This window comes from Anopheles nili, chromosome 3 (genome assembly GCF_943737925.1).
Source record: "Anopheles nili chromosome 3, idAnoNiliSN_F5_01, whole genome shotgun sequence".
NCBI lineage: Eukaryota > Metazoa > Arthropoda > Insecta > Diptera > Culicidae > Anopheles > Anopheles nili.
Genome location: NC_071292.1, coordinates 27,882,668 through 27,910,432, shown reverse-complemented (window position 1 = coordinate 27,910,432; position 27,765 = coordinate 27,882,668). Strand labels below are relative to the sequence as shown.

The window sequence follows — 27,765 nt, the reverse complement described above, 5'->3', positions numbered from 1 at the left end:
TTGAATTTAAATTATAATTGAACCGTGTGCATCATTCAACACAAAGAAGAAATGCTTGCACTCGAACGATGGGTCACGCAGGACGTCAAGGGCATCGGGCGTTATTGTTCGTCCGTATACGTGTTCTCGACACGTCGCGTCAGAAGAGCTTCAATTATCGTTCGTTTTTTTTTACCCTTAAACGATCTGTTTTGGCTCTAAACAATTTCCGGCCAGTCAAACGACCACGCGGGGATTCGTTTAATATTTCCGAAACATTTCGCGAAGCGTTCGAAATAATTGCAATTAGAATCGGTCCCCTCTAGGCACGACATTCTAAGCTACCTTAAAGTTTAAATTGCCGGCTGTTTTTGGCATCCGTGCGCTGTCGATCAGCCCGCACTAAACTCCTTATGAGGAACTAGACGCCTCTGGCAAGTTACGTGCCCCTTTGCTTCAGTGCTTCGGTAGCCCTTGGACGTGGTTACTTGTTCCTTCCTGCCGTCGATGCTCGAATGATACGTTAATCCGTGAAATCATTGTGACGTTGGCGGGGTTTACTGTTTTACGATCGATTCCGTGCTAATGAGCGACGCTTTATGGATGCCTTCCAGGCTGCGACCCGGCTGTTGCAACGGCTGGATCGTGGCCACCGCCTCCGCCTGCAATCCTGATGCCTTTTTTCCGGGTCCTGCGTGTGTAAGCGGGGCTGTTCCGTGAGTGGAAGCGTCTTTAAACTGTCGGCTGATCGTTGTTTTCGGTTGTTACTTTTATCCCCGGTTGTGGGATCGACATATACGCCTCCATGCCATCGTGCCTGAGGAGGTTAACAAATCGCAGTCTCGGACGCTGACTTCATCGCCCGCAGGATTTGACACGCGCTGACATTGAAAGTGCAACCAACAGCAACCGTGACGGTGAACGAAATCGAAAGTATCCCACCTCCCAGGGGTTGGGTGGTGGTGGACCCCGTTTCGGGGTGCCAGGGTTTTCCGTCCGTCGGGGTCGCATTCCAATCGGTGGCGTTGTAATCGCGGTGCCACGATTGGGGGGTTGCATACGTCATCGGCACGCCATTACGCCGCGAGCCCTGGGGTGGGTTTCCTATGTAAATCGCGCGTTGCGTGATCGACATAAATTTCCCTTTCGCGCAGCGATCGAGGCGCTCCGTCGATCGGCGGAAAGTGATCCACTTTCCGGCCGCGAAACCCTACTTCGCTGCGCTAAATCACTCCCAACGGGCTCGCGACCCCGCTCGAGAAACAATGAATCAATCAACCGGTCCTGCCGCGCGACCGGGGATCGGAACGCCTCGTAGAAGCTTTGAGAATGCGCAATTGTGGCGGCACAATTTGCATAGGCCCCCGGGCGGGGTGACCGTGTACCGAGGCGAAGGAATCGATCCAGAGCGAAGAGAGCGGGATCGATGATCTGAATCGAGTGCCCGACAAGGGGCAACTCTGCGGAAAGGTGGATGGAAAGGGGTGAAAAGTTCGATCTCCAATTTCAAGACGTCACCCGCGGGGGACACGCGTGCAAGAATTCAGAATCTGTGAGGCGCCTCGAGGCCAGTGGACCGGCTCGATCATCCGAGCCAGCTGGTTGGTTCGAAAGGTTCGTAAAGCGCTCCACTAGATGGCCACCAGTGGTCAAAACAATGTGTGGTGATCGAATTTCTTGCGCAACGAAATTGGTTCTGTATGTTCCGCAGTTACCACCGATTGGCTTGGGACACGTTGGCACGCGGAAGAAGCCCGCCGTGGGGTGTTGAGTTGTTGAGGTTGTTGACACGCTAGGAAATAAAGTTGATTTACGTGGACCTTCGGGCGAGTAGTGAAAGAGTGGTGGTAGGAAAATACACGGAACACACGGATTGAATGAAGGATGGCCTTACGGTTGATATATTGTAACACATTATTGGTGGTGTTATAGCTAGACAGTACGCTGATTTATTTCCAAAGCACGGTGATTAAGATCTCGCAGAAAACGGTCCACTTTATTACTTCAAGCTTGTGGCACAATCAGTGCGATATTTTTCGTTAATTAACTTTTCACAGCTGCTTATTTATCTCCCCGCCAAAAAAAAAAATGTACCTTTGTGCACCATGCTTACACAAAAGGTGAAGGAATGTAAATTGTTTCCGCAAATCTCTCCTGAGAAGGGGACACGTCAAACACATCGAGCTGAAGTCGCGCTCGCTGGACGCTAAAGTTAAGCGCAAATGTTTACAAACCTCGTTGAAATGAAACGATGAACTTGTGCTGCAAACCACTTGGCACTGCTTTAAGAAAGAAAGAAAGAAAAAAAAACAACTCATCGAATGGTGACTAATGCAAATACGGTAACGTTGTTGTTTTCCTTCCCATGGCAGGTTCAACCTCGCAGCTGATCGCGCACAGTTCGCGCGTCCGCACGCCCCAACGGCACAACTCGGAGAGCATCCTGTACATGTCGAACGATGACCAATCGTCCATGGGCGGTGTGTCCCAGTCGACGGGTTCGCTCCACAATCACATGCTGACGCACCGTCAACAGCAGCAGCAGCAGCAACAGCAACATAACCATCACTTCCATCGGCAGCAGCAGCATCGGCACAGTCATTTGCACATGAACGGTGCCAACGGCAACAACAATCATCACTCGCCACCAGCAGCATCGGGTGTGGCTAGCACTGGATCAACGTCAACTGCCCCGACAACTCCAACAACACCGGGAGCCACGACCAGCTCGATCCCTCAGCAACCGTCCCCAACGGGCCCGTCTACGCAATCGTCCGGCACCGCTCCGAACACTCGCTCTAGTCGTAGCAATAATCGATTGTTTCCTATCAGCACGTACACGGAACCGCCCGGTAGCGGTGGGCCAACATCCGCCAACGGTGGTGGGCCAATGGTCGATTTCAAGTGAGTGCATTAGCGTACGTTGTTTTAATTACGGTGGCCGTTGTACTACTTCGTTTTGTTTTCGTTTGCAGGCAACTCAATTCCCACAACTGGCAATCGGTGGCGGAACGCATAAACGAGCTGGAGAAGCACCAGCAGCAACATCACGGGATTAATCTGCACAGCAGCAGCACCTCGAATCTGAATGGTGCCGGTGGAAGTGGTCCGATCGCGAACAAGCCTCATTTAAGTCAGCTGAATTTGTCCGCGGCGTCAGTGGGTGCAGCTACAACGGCGGGGCCACAAAACGCCTCGTTGACATCGCCAGGGAAACAGCAGCGGTACACCTATTTCGATCCAAGCAAAACGCACCGTGTGTCGAACCCATCGCTCAAGGCGTTTCAAAAGAACGCCGTCATTTCGTACTTCGAGCGACAACAGCAACACGCTCGTGAAAGCATCCATCAGCGGCCGAGCTCGCTCAACCTGTCGGCGACATCGGCCGGAAATGGTAACAGTGGCGCCCCCGGTGGAGGATCACCTGGTGGATCATCCGGATCGCCACAATCGGCGTCAAAGTCTGGATCTGGTGGGAGCCCACCCGGTGTATCGACTCCGCACTCCCAGCGTTCGTCCATATCCAGTGCGTATTCTTCGGCCACCGGGAGCATGATGGAGCTTTCGAATGGAGCACTTTCGATGGGTAGCTACTCACCGCCCAGTAGCCTTGCTGTGCAGCAGCAGCTGGATAAGCTGGCGGTGAACAACTTGCGCAATCAGCTCGCATCCGTGCACACGATGAACCTGCTGAACAAGGTTGTGCCTCCACCGAGCGTCCAATCGAGTGGATCGCTTGTTGATCAGCAACACCAGCATCACCACCAGCAGCAGATGATCAGCAATGCAACGTTGATACTGGCGTCTGCAGCAACAAACGGACTGCCGAGTGCTCCGGGAAGTTGCTCGGACATGATGAACGATAACCATGACATGATATCGACGTTGGATGGTGCACCGCCTCCACCGCCACCGCCACGGAACCGTGCATCGATGTTGCCGATGACTGGGAGTGCGGTTCCGTTCTCTCCTGCCGCTCATATGGCCACTGTTAGGAGGTAAGGAAGAGTTTTTTCAATGCCCTTCAGCACACAAATGACGCGCGATTTTTCTTTCAATTGTAGGACATCATCCGCTTCGGAGTACTCCTCCATCCGGGATAAGCTTATCCAGCAGCGCCAGCAACTGTCGAAGGATCTACTGGGCCCGATGATAATGGGTCCGATCATAGCGCTCGATGATTGGGTACCGGAGCGTCCACCCAAGAATCCTATGCTTCGAATACCGAGCCCCGAACTGCCACCACCTCCTCCTGTGCTTACACCGACTGAGGATGTGTTGTTGATCAACCAGGACGAACCATTGCCGCCACCACCACCAGAGCTGCTGCGTCACATGCGCCAGTTGAGCGATTCCGGTGATTGTCGGTCGAATTCTGCCAGCCGGCGGAACAGTTTCGCTGGGCAAACGAATAAAAAGAGCCTTTACCGAGCGTCGACGTTCGAAAATCTTTCTCCGGCCAACGGTCCTCCGGCGTCTCAGCATCTGCAAAATGGCAGCTCGACCGGTCACATCGCCGTGGTGCCTCCGATGGTGCCGAAGAAGCCACAGCAAAGCTCGCCTGGTGCGGAAGCACCGGCAAGCGTTCATCGTCGCCCGGCATCGAGTATGGCGAAAACACAAACCGTTCCTTCGATGGCTTCGACCGTTAGTGGTGCACCGGGTGGTGTTGGCAGTGGAATGCAGCAAATGCATAATCACCACCATCGGTTCTCGCATCAAATGGTGCCCAACGGTAGGCCACTCCAGGAGCAACAACCGCAACATCATCGCCTTTCGTTGCCCTTGCAACAAACGCACGCGACATCGATGGTGCAGACTGGGCTGATGATGGCTTCCGCTTCGCAACAGCCACAGCAGCAGGCCACGTTCGTCGCCGGTAGGCAATCGGATACGCGCATTTCCGTGCGCAAGCGAGCCCACAACTCGCAACAGATACCGGTGTCCGAGTATCTGCTGAAAATGAACGGGGCAGCGCAGAATGGCACAACGCCACCGCCACTGAAACCGCGAATGCCGGTGCAGCCGCTGGCTGAGTGCAACGGGCAGCAACCAACCTTGCAGCAGATGCAGCAGCAGTTCCTGCAACACCAGCATCAGCAGCAGCTTCAACAGCAGCAGCAGCAGCAGCAGCTTATCTCGATGGGAAGCAAAAGGTAGGTGCAAGTTTGCCTCAACTATTCTTATTCTTTAAGAACAGTTTGGTGTCTCGCTCTCTTGGTGTATTAATTAAATTAACCTCTACGCCAATATTTCAAAATATCACTGCTTTCATGTGTCATAAAGCTCGCATAAAATGCTACGGAGCCCACATGAATTAACCTTCCACTTGCAGTGGCAGTGACCGGCAATTTTGCCCCGCTTGCCAAGGTGATGAATATAAATTCAAGCACGGATTTAACAAGCAGATAATTAATGGTACATGACCGCCAACAACCAGTCGATGGTGGGTACAGTTTTATGGCAGGACAATGTCAGGACATAAACAGCAAAACCAATCGCTTCGGGTCGGTTTGCGATTAAATGCTATTTTGTGTGTGTGTGTTTTTTTTTTCGTGTGTCCCGCTACCTAGTTTAATTATCGGGTTGGGTGAGAAATGCCATCAGAGGGGGCTTAAACAAAGAAACAACTTGTAAAGGATATCGCGGTAGTATGCGCTCTGCATCAACCGTCACCTCGAGTACCTGGTGGCAGGTAAGGCTTAGCTATATTAATCCAACCCAACCACCCGTAAGTCTGCATTCGCGAGCGCAGATTTGTAATTGAATCATTTACAGCCGTTTGGCGAGAGCGACCAAACGATCCGCTAGTTGATCAACCCCGATGCCATTACTTTTACAGCTACCTATTGACGCCGAGACCTGCACGACGAGTCGGCGGCCAGTTCGACCTATTCGTAATGGGCATAAATTTATTATAATCAAATTATGACCACCACCCCCCCCAATCCCACCGAGCACACCACCACGTGCGACTGCAATACCACGGTGGGATCTCGCACCCGGGTGGTATTATTTCTGCAACACGAGCGCGCAAGGGCACAGGGAACGAGATATATGGTACCTATTAAATGCTGCCCGTTTGATCGGTCATGATGCTGTAGCATTGCTGTTTCTTTTTCTCTTTTTATTTCACCCTCTCATTGCAAACGGTGGGTGAAAAACGTTTCTCTATACATTGACATTAATTGATCCTGAGCGGGTGCCTCTCGCTAGCGCCTACGAAAGTCGATCGCGATTGGGCGCAGAAAATCGGACCCCCAAGAGGTAGTCCAGGTCTCGGAGACGTTGTTTCACTCTTAGTGGCACAAAGACGAACCCACCCCAACTCGTGCTCCCCGTTCCCGGGCTCAGTTAGTTGCTCTGGAAAAAAAAACCCATAAGCTTTTGACCCCATTTGAATATCGGGCTGATTAATTACAACACCCGCGGAGCGGTGGCGATAATTAGGTTGCCATAAATATCAACTCCTAGGGTTTGTACTAGCTGGGTTGGTTGGTTTGCCACGCTTCCCGCGCCGTGATATGCCCGTCGTGGCCATTTTCCGGTGCGGTTGTTGTGTCATTGTGAAGATTGTAGCATTAGAAGCAGCAACAGCAGCAGCATCTCGTGCTTTTTTCGGATCGTTCGGAGCGCGTGGGGCTGGCGTTTCCTGTTTCCTCGTGCACTAGAACCGCCCCTGCCGCATTGTGACCCCAAGCCAGCACCCATCCGGAGAGCCACGGATGCTAAGAAGCAGAATAAATCACCCCTGGTATCCCTGGTTGGTTCCCTCAGCCCAAACCAAAACCGTTAGCAGAGCGGGGTGCGCTCTTAATATGGCGAATGGTTAGATTTTTATCGTTCCACTCTTCGCGCGCGCGCGTGTGGTGCTTTCCTTTTTCGGTTTAACTATCTCCCGCCTGCCCACCACCGTGGCCTGCTCCTGCCTTCGGGACCTTCGGCAGCGAAAAAAAGTGCAATTAATGGCTGTGCAACATATTTGCAGTTTATCGTCGCGAGGGTCCGCATTCTCATTAGCCTTGGGATCGGTAACGGATTTGAGGGCAGCAGCTGCCGTTCGTCTCTCTTTTGCCTATTTAGTTCCTTTTTTTCTTGTTGTTTTCGGTCGGGCTCACACTGTGCCACTTTGTATCGAACTCGGCGGATGGCTGATGGATGGTTTATTGATAAATTAAAGCGAAACACCCGAGTCCTTCGCGCCCGGGACCACTTTCAACCGAGACCGCCCGCACCGTGGGGGCTTCGCTTAAATGTCATTAGAATAAATCGTTTTAAATGGGATCGTTTCGCGCGGTACACCACAAAATGCGAGATGCATTTGATATGCGCCCAGCAAAGCGCGAGTAACGGGTGACGTTCAGATATGGCTCGTAAATTGCGGGGTGCGTTCGATGGAAAAATAACGTTCCTTTGATTTAAAACGCATTAGAAATTGATTGCTGTATTTCCCCAGACAGAGCCGGTAAGGATCCGAAGCGATGTTGTTGCGCTATCGTAAAAATAAATGCATTCTTCCGCAATGGTTTCGTTCACGAGCACGGTGTGTCTGCACGACGGTGGTAGATAGTAGCACACGAACCATTTTTCCTTTGTCGGCGTAGGGTGTTCTTTCTGATCATCCAAGAACAATCGGTGGCTAAACGTGTGTCCTCCGTGCTTTTGAACTCGGTTTCATCACCCAGTTTGAGCGGGTAATCTACACCACTCCGGTGGAGAATGGAGTTTTTTTCCTTACTTTTTTTTTGTACACAACCAACTGCTGGAGAAGCAACAGCAGCATGTTTTCTGATACGTCGTGACTGAGCGGTGGAAAACCTCCTCACAAAAGGCTGTTTCAAATGGGTCGATTCGTTTCGTGCGACCATTGCACACCTCGCACCGTTGGATGGGCTGCTTTTGAGGGAAGTATTCGCTGCTCTCCACCCAGTCAGTGACCGACCCATCCAGCGAACGCTCCACGATCGTGTTCGACGTCAAAATGGACAGTAGTTTTACTGCCCTGTCACAAATGATATAATAAGCTAGATCGTGTCGTGCGAAAGCGGGCGATGGTGCGGCTTGGTAAATCTGGCAGACGTAAGATCCTTGCCGATCATTGTCAACCGAAAGGGAAACTCAGCTAACGCGCCAAAGACACCCACTTAGCATCGCTCTAATCCGCGGTGAAACGTTGTGGCCGCCGGCCACCCGGGAAAACCGTACTCTGGACGCTTCGGGCTCGTGGCGCTCCCGGACGCCCGTGTGACATTAAGCTCTAAGCGCTTTTCATTCGCTCGTCGGCCCAAATAATACTGACAACGTACACGATTTTCTATCGTCACGGCGGAACGGTGGACAATATTTATGGAACTGGAGCGCCACACAGAATTCGACAACGATGTCATCGCATTGCGGGTCCACGTGGTTGAATGGTAAAGGGCACCGGTGGCATTTACAAGACGGGCCCCGGGCTTCGATGGCATTTTCAGGGCGGAACTCTCGTAAACGAAGGTGCACGCATGTTTTCATCGTGTAGCATACAATGTTGCTGTCGGGTTGTTTGTTTCTCAGACGGCGAACATAAAATAGATGGTAAATGGTTTGTAATGGGACCGCAAAGCTGGCTTCGGATATGTCGTGCATCTAGAGGTCAAATTATTGATCCCGCTTGTACGCCAAAGACGATACAGCAAAGAAAGATTGCATTCCTAACATTTAAATCAAGCCGAAGGTCTTGCCTTGATTACGAAACATTAATGACTTTTAAACTGGTTAAAATAGCTATCACACTTCAACCTTTTGCAAAGAACAGATGAAAAACAAAATGAAAACTCTTGTTAGCATACTTTCTCCATCAGGAGCAACATATCGCCAGTTTGGCTCCGTTTATAGCATCGCTGCAGTGCAAAAACGCCTGAAGTTATGCTATCCGCATTGCATATGCTGCTTGTGCTCATCAGGTGTCTACCTTTCAGGCGGTTTTTTGTGTTCTTGGTATCGGAAGCTTCATGTTCAAAGAAAAATGAGAAAAGTAAGCAAAATGAAATCGAATCCGTTTCCATTTCCACACAGCACCCGGACCGGTGAACAATTTACAGCTCTCCGTTCGTTAGGGCGCGGTCGCTTTAATGCTGCACCGTGGCGTTATCATGCATTCCGCAGAGAGACAGTCCCATGGTTAACGGTGTTAACAACAACCTTCACACCTTAGCCACGGAAACCTCAAACATGGCTGCACAATTAGGTGCGACAGCGAGCAGAAAAATGACCAGAACCCGAGGGACACTGCCATATCGCGAGCCGCCCTCAGATGAGAGCTCCCTTTTTCGCGTCGCACGTGAATTATTACCCATCGCCGGTGGCGGTCCCGCTTTCAAACGGCATTAGCGCCGTGGCCCTTTCCCGCCAACGGCAAAGTTGCGCCTAGCAGCCCTGGCGCCCAAATAAATTGAAACCGACCGCCGCGCTGGACGCTCGCGCGCCGCTCATTGATAGCGTAACAAGTTTTATGAAGTGTTGCGGGTAAATTGTAAACATATTGCAGCTGCAATTTATTGGAACCGATTCGCCTGCATCGAATCGAGAAACCTATCATCGGACCTTTCGTGGGACGTGGGTGGGTGTGGGGTGGTGGCGCTAGGAAAAAAAAGGTCGGGTGGGTGGTTATGCGATGGTTTGCTGGGGAACGGTTTTCGTTTCGTTTGTTTGAACGATCCATCGTGCCGGTTATTTTTTCCTTTCTTATATCTCCCTTTTTTCCCTTCGTTACACTGCCATTTTCTGCCATACGTCATTGGTGGCATTTTCGAGGATCGTAACCGTTCACTATTGGAGCGCGCGGTTCGGTGGGTGTCTTTTCATGTGCGCCCAACTGCTGTATGCTTCTTGCCGTGGGCAGAAGGCGTTAGTTAGGCGATTATGAACAAAAAATTAGCCACAACAAATTGATGATATAGAAGCATTAGGCGGATGCGGTTTTTGGCTTGCATGCCACCGGCGTGGGCTAATGGACCGGGAACGCGGTGCACGCGATATGGAACAAGGTAAAATGCTGGCGAGCTGCTTTATCGTCGAGCAACACCGTGAAGTGCAGCTTCGAGCAAGGGTGTGCTTATTATTTTGACAAAAGAATTAAGGCAAGGGACAACACACTTGAAAGCTGTTCAGTTGTTCAAGTAGCCTGGAAAATTATTAACGATCCAGCATGTCTGCTTGCGAGTTACAATCAGCCACATATCAGCGTTGCTTGTGTCTAATCAGCGGAAGTGACCTATCCAGCAGCGACGTAACTAGTTTTCGCGTGTACCAGAAAAGGTAAATGAGAAGCCCGTTTTTTTTTGCTCCTTTTGCTCTTACGCCCGAGGAAACAAATACCATCCGCACAAAAGGTGAAATGAGCCTAGAATGCTGTGTATCCGCCCCGGTAATGAGTTTTAAATCTTCGCCTGTCCGCTGCACCGTGAGAGAGTGGAATGTGAACGCCATCAATCCGTCTCCACAGAACGAACTCTCCACTCATCGCCCTCACGATGCGCCGCGAAAGGTGATGGTCGCTTAGCGCCAATGGACAAATGGAGATCATCAACACCGTTTGGATGCCACCGTCGTTATCTGGTTTTCTAGTTAGACACCCGGCTGGGAGGAGTCGACAAGCGAAGGACTGCGCGAGACCTGACGCAAACCTGACGCGCATGCGTGCTGAAGGATTGATTCGTTCGAGCCGCTTGAGAGTGGCATTTTTTCCACCCCAGAATGATTGCGCACGGATTCGGGTTGCGTTAAGTGGGCAGCTTTAATCGATGGTGTCATAATAAACCCTTGCACTTTGTGGGAGCGATTCATTATCTGCTCGGTGGCACGGTGAACCGCTCTGGTGCTGTGTCGAAACGGGAAATTATGCATCTCAATCCCCGTTACGCAAGTGGCCTTGAGCGGTTGGAGCGCATAAATTGATCGTTAACTGCAGCAGTACGTCAAATTTACCAACCACATGACACCTCGCTGGTGCCGTATCCAGAGCTCCTGGACGTTTCGGTCTAGGGAACTGGGTCTTGAGAAAAAAAGGGGTGCACGCAAGTAGAGCAGGCAACAATTTGCTTTGGGGAGGAATATTTTTATCATATCACCGCAGTATGATCACGATTTGCTACGCTTTACCCGGCGCGCGCGCGCGCACTCTGCCACTATCAAAGAGAGAATTCGGTAATCGAAAGGAAAACAACTTTACGGCCATAATTCGCACCTTTTCGTGTGGGGGGGTTGAGGGTTTGCTTTTCTGTTTTGCCTTTTTGGGGGGCGCGCTTCGGAAACGTGCAGCTATTTTGACGGGTTCGAAAGGTGATTAAAATTTCAACTACGACCGGCTGGCAGGGGTTTTGCAAAAGCTTTTGTAGCCACCGAGCGGTGGCTTCAAAAAAAAAAACCGACACCAGAATCGAGGTTACATTATTCCGCATGAAGCAACTGTTGGTTGGTGATCGTGGCCCCTGCAACTGGGCGGGCTAAAAAGTACCGTACTACTCAAAAGCATCCTGCCGCTCTCGCAGGGAGATGATAATATGATACTGCAATTTATTAGTGCAGCGCGCTTGTGCAACGGTAGCGCTGGACCCAAATCATCGAACGCTGGTGGCCGGTTGCATCGGTTTTGTAATTTGTCGGTAGGGGGTTTTATGCTTTTCTTTTCATTCGTGGGTTTGGCTTCAGAACCCCAGTTGGGATGCCAAGCGGCAATTTTGGGGCTTTTCCTAGCCTGTGATCTAAATTTAAAATAACGCCCCTTTAAACGTGTTGCCGAAATCAATCGAAAGCCCGTTTCATGTCTCTTTCGTAGAGCAAGTAACTCCACTATTTCGACGGGGAAGTATTTCTTGAGAGTGAAAAAAAAGCTTCTCCTTCACACACCGTTAGTTGCAAATTTAATTTCATCACCTGTTGCGACGAAACGAAGCCCAAAGCGATTGTAATGCACGCCACGGTACAGCTTCGCTTTCCGCGCTCAAAAACTCGTGCAGCGCGCCGATTGAAAGCGAGATTTTACCATCCCCTCAGGGAAGAAGGCTTCCATTTCTCACCACGTCGAACACAATTTCGGTGGAGTTGGTTAAACCCTACGCCTGTGAACCCACCAGTGAAGCACAACGCAGGCAGGGCGAGTGGAGCCTATCGGGCATCAGATATCGGGGCCAGTAACGACCCGCTCGAAGCTACGAGCCCCCAATGTCGAGCACACACACACACGCATTACCATACGAAAACCGAAACGGGAGGGTGAAAAACGCGAAAAAGCGCGAAAGTGAACCCACACCGCTAAGGGGCTCATTGGACATTGCTGGAGCGCGCGCGAAAGTGCAGCGTGTCGGAGAAAAGCAACCGAGCGTAGGAAAGTACCGTGCGTCTGAGGACCCTCGCGGACTTCCAATCAAAGAATGAACTCCATAAATCAATAATGCACCCCATCTCGCTGGGTCGGGAGCGTGGAATCGATGGATCAATTGCGATTCGGTCGCGCTGCATAAGCCCCCCTTCGCGGGTAATAATGTCTGAATCTTTCGTTCGCGTTCGTTAGGGTTGCGCTAGGGTTTTTGGCCCCACTTTCTGGGCGCACTTTCGCAGCCCCAAACCAACCGAACGCCCAAGTACGGTTCACGACCGAGTACGGCTTTCATTAAGATGTTCGCCGGGCAGCAGGCTTGCGATAGATATCGCACCTCTCTTCGCTTGGGTCTGCGTGACCTCAAGAGGTGCTTTCGTAGAACAAACGGTGATGGGAGAAAACCTCCACAACCTCCTCTCCCGATCTCGTTCGCATTTGCTTTATTTACCGTAGCGCCTGTTCTGGTGTGGAGCGTTTTTCTTTCGGTTTGAACTTTCCACAGAGCGGCCAAAAAATCTGCCTCTCAATCTCCCAAGCGCTAGTTGGCTTCATGGTTTCTTGCAACCGGGACTGCAGAACCGCTGGTGGATGGTGAAACATCCAATTTAGATGAACCTTTAACGTGGTTTGATTTGGTGCAGGCTCTCGGAGGCCTAAAGCAACCCTCAGCCACGGGATAGGTCAAGCCGTAGGACGCTCCAGATGGCACCTCAGCACTCTCGTTCGAGTGTCTTCGAGGTGGAAAATTGGCTCGTTATACCGGTGCCCTGGTGTGCATTCGCCCTACGAAGTGTGATGATCTGACCAAACCTCACGGGCCGGGCATTAGACGCTCGTTGTCCGGTTGTGGATCCTTTCAAAACCCCCCAGCAACCACCGATCGCGCGGGTATTGCACGCCCCAACGCAAGGGTGAAAGAACACGAATAGCACGAACACCAAATCGATCCGCGCGAGCTGTGTGTCGCTTTGTTTGCCGAACACAGGGCGTCGCGTGGTGCACTGGAAAAAAAGCGCAGTTGAAAGTGAAACTTTCCAAATCGGGACTATCTGCGCGCAATCGTTCCCCGTCACGGGCTTCTCCAGAGTCGTTTGCAAAGTGTGCTTCGGTGGTTTTGCGTACTTGATCAATAATAAGGCAACGCAAGGCTACGCGAAACCGAGTTGACGAACTCTTCTCCATCGGTTCCATCGAAAGCTTCTCCTCGGGCTCGTGGCCGATGTCGCTGGGAATTGCCGCAATTTACCATGGTTAGCAGGAAATCAACCATTTATGGGCTGTTTCTGAAGCAATGACGTTGTTCTGTGGATGTTGCACCCGCGGTGCGTTTAATGGTGGACCATGCATCGGTTCGATGGAAATTCATTTCGAGCCGTTTCGATTCTGATAGCTCAATTTTTCCGTGGGTTTGTTTGTTGTCCGGAAACCCCCGCGTGAGGTTCGTCGTTTCGTTACGCCTTCTTCAATTGAAGTAGAAGCGATTGGTGTAATGGGCGGTAAAGCTTTCTGGGCGGTGTAGGAAAAAAAAGGGCCCTCTCATAAAAGCACTCCCGAGCGCCCGGGGATTAGCTCATAACGCGGGTGATAACTTTACGCAACACAAACATAACCGACCAAAACGAATTGGACGGCCCTTTTGGGGAGAAAATTGTTGCCTGCGCCCGCTGCGCTTAAAGTGTCAGCTTAGATCAGTGACCGTTCGGGCGTTAATCTAATAGCACAATCAACCCCCAAAAGACCGATGGAAGGCGTACCACAGCTGCTCTCGCACAGGCTTCTAAAACGCAGCTAATAATAGCGCTCCCCGGCCCGGCCCGGCTAATCAAAGTAATCCACATCCATCGTTTCACCTGCGACGAAATCGGGCCTCGTGAACATTATGCGCCTGCTGAAGGGCGTGAATCCTGGGGAGTTTTCTCGTCCACATAAAAACCCGCGTTCGCGGGGCGTCGACGACTCTTTGGAACCACCGGTGGTGGGTTCGATTTCGCCACCGTGCGTCCATCAATCATGCGCCCGATTACCTTTTGCTGCTCCCGGCGGACATCAAATCGCAAGTCGCGGGGTGGCCTTTGCGCCTTTGCTCCTTCGAACGCAACCCGTCCGTGTGTGAGTTCTTCCATCTCGTGGGGCTCTGACCGGGTTGGGCTTGTGCGGCTTTATTTCATTCGTTTTTGGGTCATTCATGCGACAACTATTCGGAATGGGGGCTCTCCTTGTGTAGTAATGGCCGTCCGTTTGGTCCGTTTGGTTGAACCACCTCGAGACTAGGGTGCTCTGTAGGGCGGTCTAGAGGTGTGACAGATCGGTTCCAGGTGCAGCCGTAGCTGGGGCGAATATATGCGCCCACTCGTGCCACCAAAGCCACCGTGTTGCAGCCTCACGAGAAGACGTGCCCAGTGTTGCGCGGGTGGTGAGTGGACGTTTTTTTACATCGGACTTCGGAGGAAAAATAAAAACCCAACGAGTCCCATTTGTTTTTTTTTTTTGAGGACCTTTGAGTCGCCGAGAACTGCTGCTGTTGGTTGTGGGTAGGCAAAAGGTTGCAAACTGTGGGATCTCCATCCGTCCGAAGGTAATGTAGGTAATTGGTGACGGCTGGCATCGCACACGCGCAAGAGTTGGTTAACCCTTTTCACTGGTTTTGTGCTCCTTTTGACCGACCCTTGTTCTGTGGCACGGCGGTTTTGTGACCCATCGCGGACGTGTGCCGCGTAGGGAAGCGTGTGGTTTCCAGACGGTTGAAAGCGAAACCGACATGATGACCTACTGATGGTGAGTGCGAGGGTTTTAAGCACACAAAACGCACCAGACGCGCGCTTGGTGGTCGATTAGCTTCACTGTCTGCATGGTTGATGGGTGTCGAGGAGGCTGTCACTCTTTACGACAAGCAAAAGTCGCGAAAAACATGAAGGTAGGATGATGCAAAAAAAAAAATAGCATTCGTAAACTGCGTTTATAAAGTAAAATAAAGAAATTGATCGTAAAAATGGACAGAAGGGTTGGAATAAATTTAAAAATGCGCAATGTGCATAAAAAACCAATATGATTGAAAATAACCTTTTTCGTCAACATTTATAAGTTATGTTTTTAGTAACAAACAACAAATCAACACGCTTAAAAAAGAACATGTTTTGAAAATCATTATTTGAAGAAAAAGTTACTACACTTTTTGTATTGATTAGCTTTAGATTCCAATCCTTTAAAGTCTTGTAACCGCATAGATGTTGAGCAGCCCTGGCAGAAGTCTACTATTTCTCTTTTTTTCAACGGCTTTCGGCGGGCAAGCAACATCTGCTCTCTTCTGAGAGTGATTTTAAGCCTTTTTCCTAATGCCTAATACTCTTTTCCCGAGCCACTGAATTCTGTTACACCGTAGAAGTATGATAGGTATAGCTAGTAATATATCTTTATCGTTTTTGGGTTTTTTATTATTTGTGTTATGTGTTTAAACCCATATTCTAGATTAAAATATTGCACATAATATTCATAACTTAACCGGTTTTAAAAATGTTGTATGTGTAATTGTCTATTATTTTGGCAATATGTTTGTTAATGTTGATCAGGTTGTGTGATTTCGAAGAATCGTACCGAAATTCAGTAGTATTATTTCAGCAATGCTTTAGACCATTCGCAATTGTTGATGTTTAAAAGAAACACACGATAGTTGATACACAAAATCAATACCTGGAAATTCATTATTACGAACTTCGATAACATTTGTTAAAGCTTCTGCTGCCTTAACAGCTAATCGCTGATAGCAGAAATCGCTGTCTGTTCGGGTCATGTCCGCAGATCCACAGATTAGATAACATTTGTACGACCTTTGCACAACGCGAATGCTTCGAAGGTCAGTATTTAGGTCATTTGAAATAACTGTAATAAAAGAAGCAATGTAATGTAAATTGCATTACAATTTTAACACAAAAAATTGCATGTCTTCTATAAATAATTTTGCATCAATTCCGTATTACACCACCGCAAATCGTTTGTTGTTAGAAATAACGGATGATCGCATTTGTTTTGATCGTTTCTGTTTTGACCACCTATTCGCCTGCATGCAAAGTCGCTCTGACGTTCGATCGATCACTCTCTCGCTCTTAGGTCACGTTGCGACGATTCTCTCGCGCATACTCTCGATTGATCGTGAATGCAGCAAGAGCGGGAGAGAAAGGGACTTAAACCGTTATAATGAGCAATAGAAATGGAGCTGTTTTACGTCTGCGAGAGAGCAGCATATGATCATGCTCACCAAGCGTTACATGAGCTCCCCCGGCACAGTGAGCCTTTCGAACACTTGAAGGGATAAAAATATGTTTTCGTTATATTGATCGTGATGGTAAAAATATGTTTATTTATTTCGAAACATAAGTATATGCGATATTTTGCCTCAGAAGTGACGGTTTTACAGCACGAAAATGTCATTTATAGGATATAAAGTTTGCTAAGAATAATTACCTAAGTTATGTCTTTTTTTTTGTTTATTAAAACACATAATATATAAAATTCTGGATATACGTAACCTACACTGAATTTTTCAAATTATTGAAAATAGTACATATTTTATGAAATTTTCCCTACTCCCCTGAAATGCCCACTGTGCACTGCTGGGGGGGGGGGGGGGGGTTGTTGCGCTCGCCGCCCTTTTCGCGCGAGAGCATGTTCGCGCAATTGATCACTGACCTGCGTAGCGCGTGGACGTACGTTTCGTCCGCGCTTGTCATCGCGATCCGTGTGCGTCTTTCCTTTGCTCGCGAGTCGTCGTTGTGTACGTTTTAGCAGCTAAACTTGTGCCCCAATCGATCGATTGCAAAGCGATAATTACTTTCTATCCCCGCATCGTGCGCTGGGTGCTGGTTGTTTGCGTGTAACACTGTCGAAAGTGATGAATTTACATTCTCATCTTCCATCAGCACGATCCGGCTTCCCAGTCAGCAGAACGGCGATCGTGCGAAAAACGGTACCTCAGTGTCTGATGTAACTTGAGCGCTTTTTGATCGGGAACGACCTTGTCGCATTGTGACGTGCCTGTGTGCCTGGGGCATTGTAACCGAATCCCTATCACGCTGGTTTCCCTCGAGTCGAGCAAAAATCGGTGACTCCACAATTCGAGTGCACATTTTGTGGAAAGTTTGCAAGAACAACCCCCAAACCCGTTGCGGTGAAGTCGCACTCAATCACACTCTCGCTGGAGAGCCCCATAATTCACGCTTACTTCCCGGCAGTTCACGTGGCGCGTGGGAAATCTCGCGCGGAAATGTGAAAAACAAGCGAAAACAACACAAAAGCCCTGCGCGCGTGTGTGTGTGTGTGTGTCGATACTTTCCTTCTCCCGAGCTCCTAGCCGGTGCGCGAATTGGTGTTGGTGGCTTGGCTGCAGCCTCGTTTTTCCGCGTGTGGCATTTACACCAGCCAATGTGAGAGATCACCGGGAAACCGATCTGTTATTATACCCCGGCAGCATCATTAACGTCACCGTCACGCGTGTGTGTCGTCGATGCATCGAGCCCCTGGCCGGTGCTTGTGCGCGTTGTGCGTTGGTGTTTGACATGAGGAAAGTTTTCGCTCGGGCCGGAAAAGCCGCACACGCTGCGAAATTGGGTTAGCAGAGCGTGTGCATGTATGAGCGCGTTTTGCGCGTGTGTTACGAGCGAGTGTCCCCCCATCACTGGGTCGAAAGATCGATCTCTTCTCACCACCGTTCGATGTGGGGTTGGCCGCCGCGTAAGTTAGTCTAACCTGTGTCACCGAAAGCTGCAAATAAAAAAAAGAAACAGTGGTGTGCGTTATCTGCGAGGAGGCCCATCTGTTAGTGGCAGTTTTAGGAGCAGCGTGAAGAAAAACCAGGTCATAGTCGTCCTGAAGCCTTAAAAGCACCTTTCGTACACCTCGACCGGAACCATGGTGTTTGGGAGTCGATTTCGTATTGGAAGGTAAGGTTCCCACTTGGAAGTGAAATTCTCTTTTTACCCCTATCTGCCAGGATGTTCTGTGAAGTCGTACATCGTTGCGTAAGCGCCACCAGACACACACACGAACCCCTACGCAAGACCCTGGGAACTGGCGCAAGGGTGGTGATGCGATGGTACGAATATCTTACGCGTACCATCTGGATCACGTCCGGGTTTTAAGCTTGCCGTGCTCTTATTCTTTTCTACCCGATAGCAATCTTTCCCAGTGCTGCGGCGGAACATCGGCAATTGTAGCGGGTTGGTTTGTGACGTTTTCGATGCAAGTCACCTTTTTCAGTGTTGCAAGATAGTATTTTGGTGTGGTGCGGTTTTTTTTTAGAAAGGAACATGCGAACTTTACGCATGGGGATCGGCCCGGGGAAGCCTACTTACGCCTGTGGACGACGCAACGTGGACGATTGTGGAGATAAACCACGAGAGCAACTGAAACGCGACGGATGAAGGGATTTCATTCCCAAGCACTCCTCGTTATGCCACCTCGTCTGGTGGCTTACTCTTAGGGTCTTCGCGCGTGCGTTCTTCTGTACACACGCGTTGCACAAGTTACACAATAGCCGAGGGTTTCCTGCGCGCTCGTCGTCCGGTTGGGTGGAAAAGGACCGTGTTTGGACTTTCACTTGCACCCTCACCCGTGTCCGCGGCAACGGAAGAGACGGGTAACTGCAGTTCCTGGTTCCTGTGTGCGTTTGCGTTTGCGTTCGCGCTCCATTCGCACTTTTTTCCTCTCGCCGAACAGTAGGGCAGTGTTAAAAATACCTCACAAATCCAAACACACACACACGCTTGTTTTCACGTATCGCATTTTCATCCCGCCTTCCGCTTGGTCATAGGGCCCGAAGGGGATGATTATTTTCTGCTAATGCCCGCCTGAGCAGAGCCATACCGAAGGAGAAGCATCACGTTTCTCTGGCTGCCATGATGGGGCCTGTGTGTTTGGCTTATGCGCTTTGGAGTCGACCATAATTGATTGCCGGCGGGCCTTGCGAACACGAGACTACTATGTTTCATTATGCTTCATTACTGCCACCCCGTTCGGGCCCGGTTTTCTTCCTTCAATCGGTGAGTTTTTTCTCGAAATTCGCAGGCGGCGTTTTAAAGAGGCATCTGCGAGAGCCGGTGATGGCGCTATTGAAGGCGGTCCAGCCGGAGTTAGCGATTTGAAATAATTAGCCAAACGTTTTGCGATTATTTATACCCACCAAACTGACACACACACACGCTCGTGTGAAAGGGATGTTTTGGGTGGGAAAATCAGACGGATTCAAAACGAAGGAGAAACTAACTTAGGGGTTGCTTTTTCGACGGACATCAAGGCATCCTCTTTTAAGATGACGTGTCAGCTTGAGTCGCGCTGCTTGTCTTGCTTTTTCATTAGGCAATCCTCCACCCAGTACGTCGAGTTGCTCGCCCACGTTAGAATACCGCACGTGTAATGGCAATTATTAGGCTAAAAGCTGGACAAAGTGCTCCCCCGAAAGTAGTGGCACTTATCGTCCGAGGGTTTGTGTTAGATCACGACCCAAAACCATCCCCCAACGCCAGAGGGTGAGCGTCTATTGTTATGCCCCACGACACTTTCCCGAGGCTGTGTTTGTGTCTAATTTAATGCACTCATCATGCTCGTGACGTCCCAAAATTGGGGACACATTTAAGACAAGGTCTCCGAAAAAGGGAATTTTTTGAAGAATAAAGAACAAAGAATAAACAAACCTAGTATGCATGAATATAGTATATGCTTCAGGGAACATTATGCTTATGCTCGCTTCAAAATGCAATCATATTATTCAAAAGAGTAGGCTAAGAGTAGTCTCAAGCTTCATGATAACATTGTTAAGTAGTTTTCGTATACACAATGATGGCCACCAAAATCATCAACGAAGTTGGAATTATTTGTTGAAAAAAAAATACTACTCCCTTTAGGCTGATAAATTCAGCCCTCGTAAGCGGGGTAAGCTTCATAAAGGCCCCTTCTACTCACCAACGCGATGCCCCAAACCACAATTGTTCCCGGTCCCAGATCCCGGTCGGTTTTGTTTTGTCGTTTCCACACGAAGCAGAAGATGTCGTGCTTTGTCGTGGCGCGCGCAATCACCATCGCGTAATAGCAGCTTCGTGCAGCCGGTGCTTTACTTTAATTGTGTTCTCTCTCTCTCTCTCTCTCTCTCTCTCTCTCTCTCTCTCTCTCTCTCTCTCCCTCCCTCCTCCCTGGCATAACGGTTCTCACACGGCACCGAACCACCCCCTGCGTTTGCTCCTGCAGGAGGGCTTAAACAAAGAAGCCAACCCTACTACACCCCTATTCCCAACGACTTCACGGCACCGTGGAGAAGTGACACACGCCGCCATCTGGCCGCGGCGTTACTTTTCCGCAATAGTACCGCATTTGTCTCTGTCCCGGGGGCCTCGCGGTGTACTACAAAAAGCACCTGGTTTGTGGTTCCGCTCTTGTTTTTTTTTGCTTCTCCCCCTCCTGCGGTTAAGTTCTGCCCCAGACGTGGCGAGGGTTCGTCGTTTGTTCGCGCGTCGTTGTCCTTTAGACCCGCGCTGGTCAGGATTCGGCAGGAATGACTCATGATCTTTGCGGTTTTGCTGCGGATTACTTAACACTTTCGCGCGAGTCACCGTCTGGCGGGAGAATAATGGAACAAAAACAGGGGCTGTCGAGGAAGGTGGATGGATCTCCTGCAGGTCGGTGAAGAAGCACCCAAAACCCCACCGCAAAAACCGCGATCACGAACTGTGCGAGTAAAAGAACGGCGATCGCTCCCTCACATGTAATGCTCACCCATGGAAGGGCTTTTTTTTTGAGGTGACTACTCTTCTGTGGCGGTGCTGAAACCGCAGTTTGTAGATAAATTTGTTTTATTGTACCGTTCGTCATTTTTTTTTGTGTGCTCCTGTCGCACAGTTCGTGATGGTTGTTCTTCTTCGGCATTTGCTTTGATCGCACACCCTACTATGGGGAATCTTCAATCGCGATCGCGTCCAAGTGCATCTCCATCTGCTGTATCTCGCGATCAGAACAACATCTCTGGGACTTCAGTCTAATTTTCTCGCGACGTGCCCTTTTTACCACCCTTGGCGACGACACCATCGACACGTAAGACACGCCACCGTCCCGAAAAAAAAAACCATTGCGTCGTAGTCGTGCACTGTTCGCCATAGAACGGGGTGGCGTAGTTCATTTGCCTCCACTTACGCGAGAACTGTTGTCCCAAGGCACGTGGCCACGCTTGCCACTTCGATGCTTTTGCCGCCGGTTCCACAAAACCCGCGAGTCAAGAGTTCAACAAACCGCCGCCGTCACTCGCGTTTAAACATGACGTGTGGCGCACACGCCCTGAGGTTGTTGAGTCACACGGCAGTTGCTGCGCTTGGTTGCGGTTAGATGCGTTTGCCCCTAAGGGTGTGTGTGTGTGTGTTGCGAGTGCGCGTTTTTCTTCCCTGAGCTGTTGCTGAAGTGATGCTCCCGTGATGTCAAGAGCAGCCAAAGATGCGGTCAAAGTCATGAGTCAAGATCAATTTCGATGCTCGTTTGCGGGTAGTTCTTAGCGCAGATGATTTCGTCGATGATTTGTTGTCGTTTTGCCGATGCATATTCAAAACGTATAATTTTTGGGTGTGATTAATGATCCGTGGTACGGAGGGTTTTATTCGAAATTGTTCGCCTCGCCTCCTGTGATTGATCGGTTTTTGAATTGTTCGCGTCATAACAATTCTACCCCCTAAGGAATCAAGGTTTTGGAATAAGAATATTCAGATACACACCATTCTCATCTTTCGCATTACTCACAATAATTACACTATACGATCATGCACACACCCTGTGGAGTGCATTTCTTGTCTTCAAATTCCACCGTCCCGAATCCATCCCGGGAAAAAGGCACATTGACACCGTGTGTGCTCAGCTTGAACATTTTCCCGGGCACGATCGTTCACCTGCGATCGTTCTGCTCCAGAACCAACCTACTGTTTGGCTAGTTGGTTTTGCTCCAGCTCATGGGGTGGCATTAGTGAGGGCGTTAATGAGCGAGCAAAAATGGAAATAAAACACAGCTCCGGCGGCGAATGGTTGGGCTTTTTTTTGGCCTTTTTTGTGCTTCTTCTGCTGCTACGGGTCACTCGCGGTTGTGAGATCTACATTTCCCGTCGCCGGTTTTACACGTTCGTCGAACGTACAATTAAATTTTTACGATCCCCACGAAGAAGAAAAGGTGGCGCTAACGCACGCGCAGCTATGTGCGATGTTTTATTTAATCCATCGGCTGGAGCTGCTCGAAATTGGTTCGATGGCCCGCGTCCCGAGGAATGACCTAATAAAAGAGAAACAGCTTTCCTTCCACGTTTCGCATTCGAACGAAACTCACGCACAGCCATGTTGAAGGTGAGGCGATCGCCAAGCCGTACTTCCGGTTCCCTTCAGGATTACGTTCGCGCGTGTGCGTCGTTCTGCTGTCGTGACCTTCGACTTTTTGTCTTCGTTTTTTGGTTGGTTCAACTTATTTTTTTTTGGCTACATTCAACGCAGATAGCAGAGAGTCTTCCAAATTAAAGAAAGTTGCATGAATCCAGCTTACTCCCCACCATATGTGCTTGTGGTTTGGGGTTTTTCTTTTATTTTTGCTTTTCTGAGCCTGCCAAAGGTTGTCCCATTGCTGCCGCTTTTGGCAATTTATTATTTTTTCTTTATTCTTTTATTTTTTGGTGGCCACCCGACCGCAAACTTTGGCCGCCCAGGCTACTGTTCGCGGTTGCCCTTCTGATTGGAGGGGTTTTTTTTTCGAGGGCCGGGCCCAGCTGCTGTGGCGGTGGGATTGAGAAAACTTTTCGAAAGGAATACCGAACCGCGCGGCCAACCGATGCGAAAAGATAATGAACTCATTCTTCTGTTCGCATTTTTTCCTCGGCATTCCACCGTTTTTTTTTCTGTTGCCCGCTTGGAAGCCATTCTACGGCGAAAACTATTTCTCGCCTTTTTGCCTCGTCGAAAGGGGCCGTGAAATGTGCGATCGGGGCGAGAAATGGAAATATTTTGTTTGCGCATGGCAACGCTAACATTTTTTGAATCGTTTTGTTGGTGCTGACGTTTTGAACGAACGCACAATGAAATAATTTACTGCTATAATGGTGAGCGAAGAACATTATGTATTCAAAATTTGTTCTAAATGTATCATAAGTTTGTCAATATTGTATTGGTATGAAAATAAAATTCAAAACTATTAAAAAATATTCTTTCTCTTCCTGATATTTTGACAAACCGCAGCAAAAGTAGACTGCGCAATGAATGGACGATATTCTCCTGCTTTGCATTGTCTTCAAAGACGGCATAAAATTTAATGATGTTTTTTTATGCTTCAACGTGGGTCGATGGGTAGCGAATTTTTGGAAGCATATTTGTAGATCAAAAACTGATAAAATTCCATTCCAACGTTGGCTGAATTTCAGATCGCGCACAAAGTGGGCCTCCTTCTGTTGGTTTTGATCTGTCGAATGGAACGTTGAATGAAGTTGATTTTACAACCGCGCAAAGGGACAGGGCTTGTCTTAATATGCTTGCGCTTTATTTTTAGCTTTCCACCTTCCGTGCTCTTTCTTCACGCTCGCGCCTGCGGCTCCATTCATTGACCTTCCGCAATGGGCTGAAATTCTTGAGCCTAAGCCTCATTGGGACGTCGTTTGGCAGGCGATTCTACCGCAAATGGTGCGCGCAAGCACAAGCGCAGCGGCAACGAAAAGACTAATGCTCACCTCGGTAGCTTGTTTGACCGTCATTAGTCAGCTGTCAACGGTATCGGAGCGTAGCCATCGCATTAGCGGGCCTTCGCGAGCTTCAACACTGGCGACAAATCAGCACAACCTGGTCGCAGCAGCAGCAGCAGCGGTGGGCTCGCTTCCCGGAGGCCAACTTTGGTTGACCCGCGGATGTTTGTTCACCATTTTTTTTTGGCTTCGCGCTGGAACGATTTACATATTTCAAACCCACAACGCGCACAATTCGATCGCTGACGCTTAGAATCGATCGGCTTTGGTTAGTGGCCTGGATTCGAGGGCTTCTCCGTCGTTTTGATCGCGGAGAATTCAATTAAATTCACAGGGCTACCCCGAGGGACACATTCTGTCAATCACGGTCACCGTCGATTGAAGCGATTCGTTCATCCGATTCGTACACGATCGATCGCTTGGGGGCAGCAGCTCGATGAGATGATCGAAATGCGAACGAAGTAAAAACGAAGGTGAGGCTAATCTGAAGAATGTACAAACCGCGAGGAAGCAGCGTGCGAAAACAAAAAAATGCAATCTCCCCCGGGGGTGGAAGACCCAAATAATACGATCACGAAATCTGTGGGCAATCAAGGTCGATTGAATCCGCCAAACCGGGATCGGATGCCGGCCATGTTGGGTCGCGCGGGCCGTGGCTGGTAGATTATAAGCCTTGCCGAATCGTTCATCCCTTCAGGCTATGAACACGCGCGCAAGCTCTCGTCCTATTTGGAGGGGTCTTTTTCTGTTTCCCAAAGCATCATCCACGGTTGGACGGTTCCGGCTCAGGCTTCGCACCATCTGGGCACTAAAGTTGGGCGAGATTGTTTTCGTAATCGCTGACGCGCCCTGGTGATGAAGTTCTTCTTGAGCTGGGTACCGCTATTGGAGGCTTTAGCAATCTGGTGGGGCGGGCGCTATTCTGGGGTTTTCATTAGGAATTTCGGGGGCTTTTCATTTTGTTATTAATGATCGTGGATTTTTTTCGTGAAAAAACTAAGAGTTGTCATTCATTGAAATCGATTAAAGAACTGTTTGCTACCCACCTTGTGGTTTCTTGAAATAAAAAATCTTTTGATAGATGTTTTCTTGGCAATGTTATATTCTCATCTACAGATTTAAATTTAAGAAAATATTATTTATGACATGTCCCATAAAGTATTACATTACAGTTTCATTATTATTGCCCATAAGTGCCTCGCGTCATATGCCATACTCATATAAATAAAATCATACATCTCTATTGGAAGAAGAATACACTTGCAATTGATACGAGAAAAATGCACTTTCATTTTAAGCGATTTTTCCAACTCTCGCACCCCATAATCTTAATCAGATCTCGTTCGATCGAGTTCTTCGAATCGTCTTGAAAATGCGGCCCACAATTAACAGCCAGCAACTCCGACACTCTAGGTGCGGCCGGGCCCTTTTTCGCTGCAGCTGTGCCATGTGCCAGTATATCGACTGACCAGGCAAGATGGAGCCTCTTCGGCAGCTCAAATCGGAGCGTAGAGTGCGCTGGAAAAACCACTTTTGCTTACGCGTGGCTTTATTTAGTCAATCGACAAAACAATAATGTCACTCGTAGTGGGTCTCCCTACGATCGCCGGGCGTTGAAGGGGAAAGTCTCTCGATCGCGTTTCCTTAGCAACCACCCTCCCCAGATCGACTCGTTTCGTCCATTTTCATTTCAGTTTCCACCCTCCCCGGGTACCATACGGTTCGTGCTGGTAACCTGTTTTTCCGCACGTTCTCATCCCTCCGGGGGCTCGATTTGTGGGCGAATACGTGTGGAAACTGCATCCAATACGGCATATGCCGCCCCGGTGCATCGGAAACCCGTTGGCCAACATTATTGTGGCGAGACCGGATGGTTGCGGGACTGGCGATCGGGTTTTTGGGATGGTGTCTGCATGTTCCATCCAGCACGTCGGTAATTGCCGGTTTCTGCGGATGTCTTCATTGCAATTTCTCCACCATATCGGCTGCTTTCGGGCAGGAATACTCATCTTCAGTCAATTCAGCGTAATTCCTGGTGAAACACGGAAGTTTCTCTCTCTCTCTCTGCTTACACGAGATTGTGTCCCATAGAAACTGCAGAATCCCCCATGGAATACGTAATTACTTTCCGAAAGGTACCAGAAGCGTATTATATTTCGTCTGCTAATTTGTATCTAAAGTGTTTGTGTCCACAAGCCAGCATCCTCGGTGAATGTTTGCAGCCTCAAAGTGTTCGAATACATTCCCCATGATGTAACGCTGGGAGCCCACTTCTAATAGGTCACGACCCAACACTCAATTCAACCTTAAGTGTGGCTCATAATGCGGCTCACAAGACGTGCGGCAAATCCTAAACTCTGCACAAGCCGTCCAGACGAGTCCTCATAACCCACCACAGCAAGGTCTCTAATGGGCCTGTGTTCCCCACGGGTATGGTTTATTTGGACACTTTCTCCCACAATGAGACGTCCCTACAGCCTTCTGTTCCGTGGATTCGAGGGAGTAGACCATTAGTCAACGCCCGTGGCAGTCAACATGCTGCGGTTGTAAAATTGGGTTTTATTAGTACCTTAAAACCCTACCGCATGGTCGCCAGCAGCAATCTGTCCTCCGAAGCAAATCAATTTTCTCTCAGCTTCTGGAGGATGTGCTCTCGGTGCCATATCCCGTCTTCGGGCAGCTGTGCTTGACATATCCCCACGGAACGAGTCACGTGTCAAACATTAAACCCGCCAATGTACGGTATGTACCGGAGCTGACCACTGCCGCATGCGTGGAGAGAAAACGAATGAAAATGTAGGGAAAGCCTGACGGCGGACACGTTTTGTGTTCGTGCGAGGGAAAGAGAGAAGATCCGCTTAATATTCTTACCGCGCCCCACCAAACGAACCGGAAGGTCCGGTTTTCGCTGGGAACATGCGACCGGTTCCGTCTGCCTTGGTCGGTAGTTTGCATCGACACTACGTCGCGTGTTGCTCATTTTCATCCAACCAGACAGAGCTCTGCTAAAGCTGGATGAATGTTATGGTGTGAGTATGAGGCAACCCATCGCATGGTGTTGGATGCGATATTGGAAAAATGGGATCAGATTTACGAGATTAAAACTTGAGGGTGTACTCTTAGAAATTCCCGGCCACAGGAACATCAGTTGTCAGTCCGATCAAGCGAAAGAGGTACAAATATGTCGGCAGATAGCTCCAGCATCGCGTGGTGTCAAAATGGCGCCGAACTATGACAAATGAAGATCTTTGTTCGATCGCGCACATAGAATCTCACCCTATGCTCGCAAAAAACCCGACGGCGTGGAATGCGGACCTGGGAAACGTTCCTTTCCATCGATCACTCGCCGCGAAACACCGCGTCTCTAGGGAAGGGCGATGCGCGAGAGTGATCTTGAACCACCCGACACTGAACGACTTGTCGCCTGTGTTTGCTGGTGCCGCAGGCATAAGCCTTCTCGCCACAAACGCCCGTCTCACCGGCAAACGTTCAAAATGCGTTCGATCAAGTATGATTTATGTGGGATCGCGACTCGCGGCGATCGCAATCATCGTTCGCCCAAGTGATCGCGATCCGTGGACCGTTTGCTGGCCGCTCAAAGGCTGGAGGGGTCGATTTGCGCTGTCGCCATCGTCACACCATCGCCAGAGACCCCTTAGAGGTGGTTGGTGTTTCTGCGGCTGTCTCGGGGCGTAT

At 49.6% G+C, this 27,765-nt stretch overlaps 1 protein-coding gene across 1 annotated transcript in view; it reads left to right on the top strand.

The window, feature by feature from the left end:
- Nucleotides 1-27,765, top strand: part of LOC128723988 (uncharacterized) — a 119,175-nt gene that overhangs the window by 29,268 nt on the left and 62,142 nt on the right. The window contains exons 4-6 of the mRNA XM_053817753.1: nt 2,352-2,883; nt 2,955-3,977; nt 4,044-5,135. Coding sequence (XP_053673728.1) covers nt 2,352-2,883; nt 2,955-3,977; nt 4,044-5,135 — 2,647 coding nt within the window. The remainder of the gene's footprint in view (nt 1-2,351; nt 2,884-2,954; nt 3,978-4,043; nt 5,136-27,765) is intronic.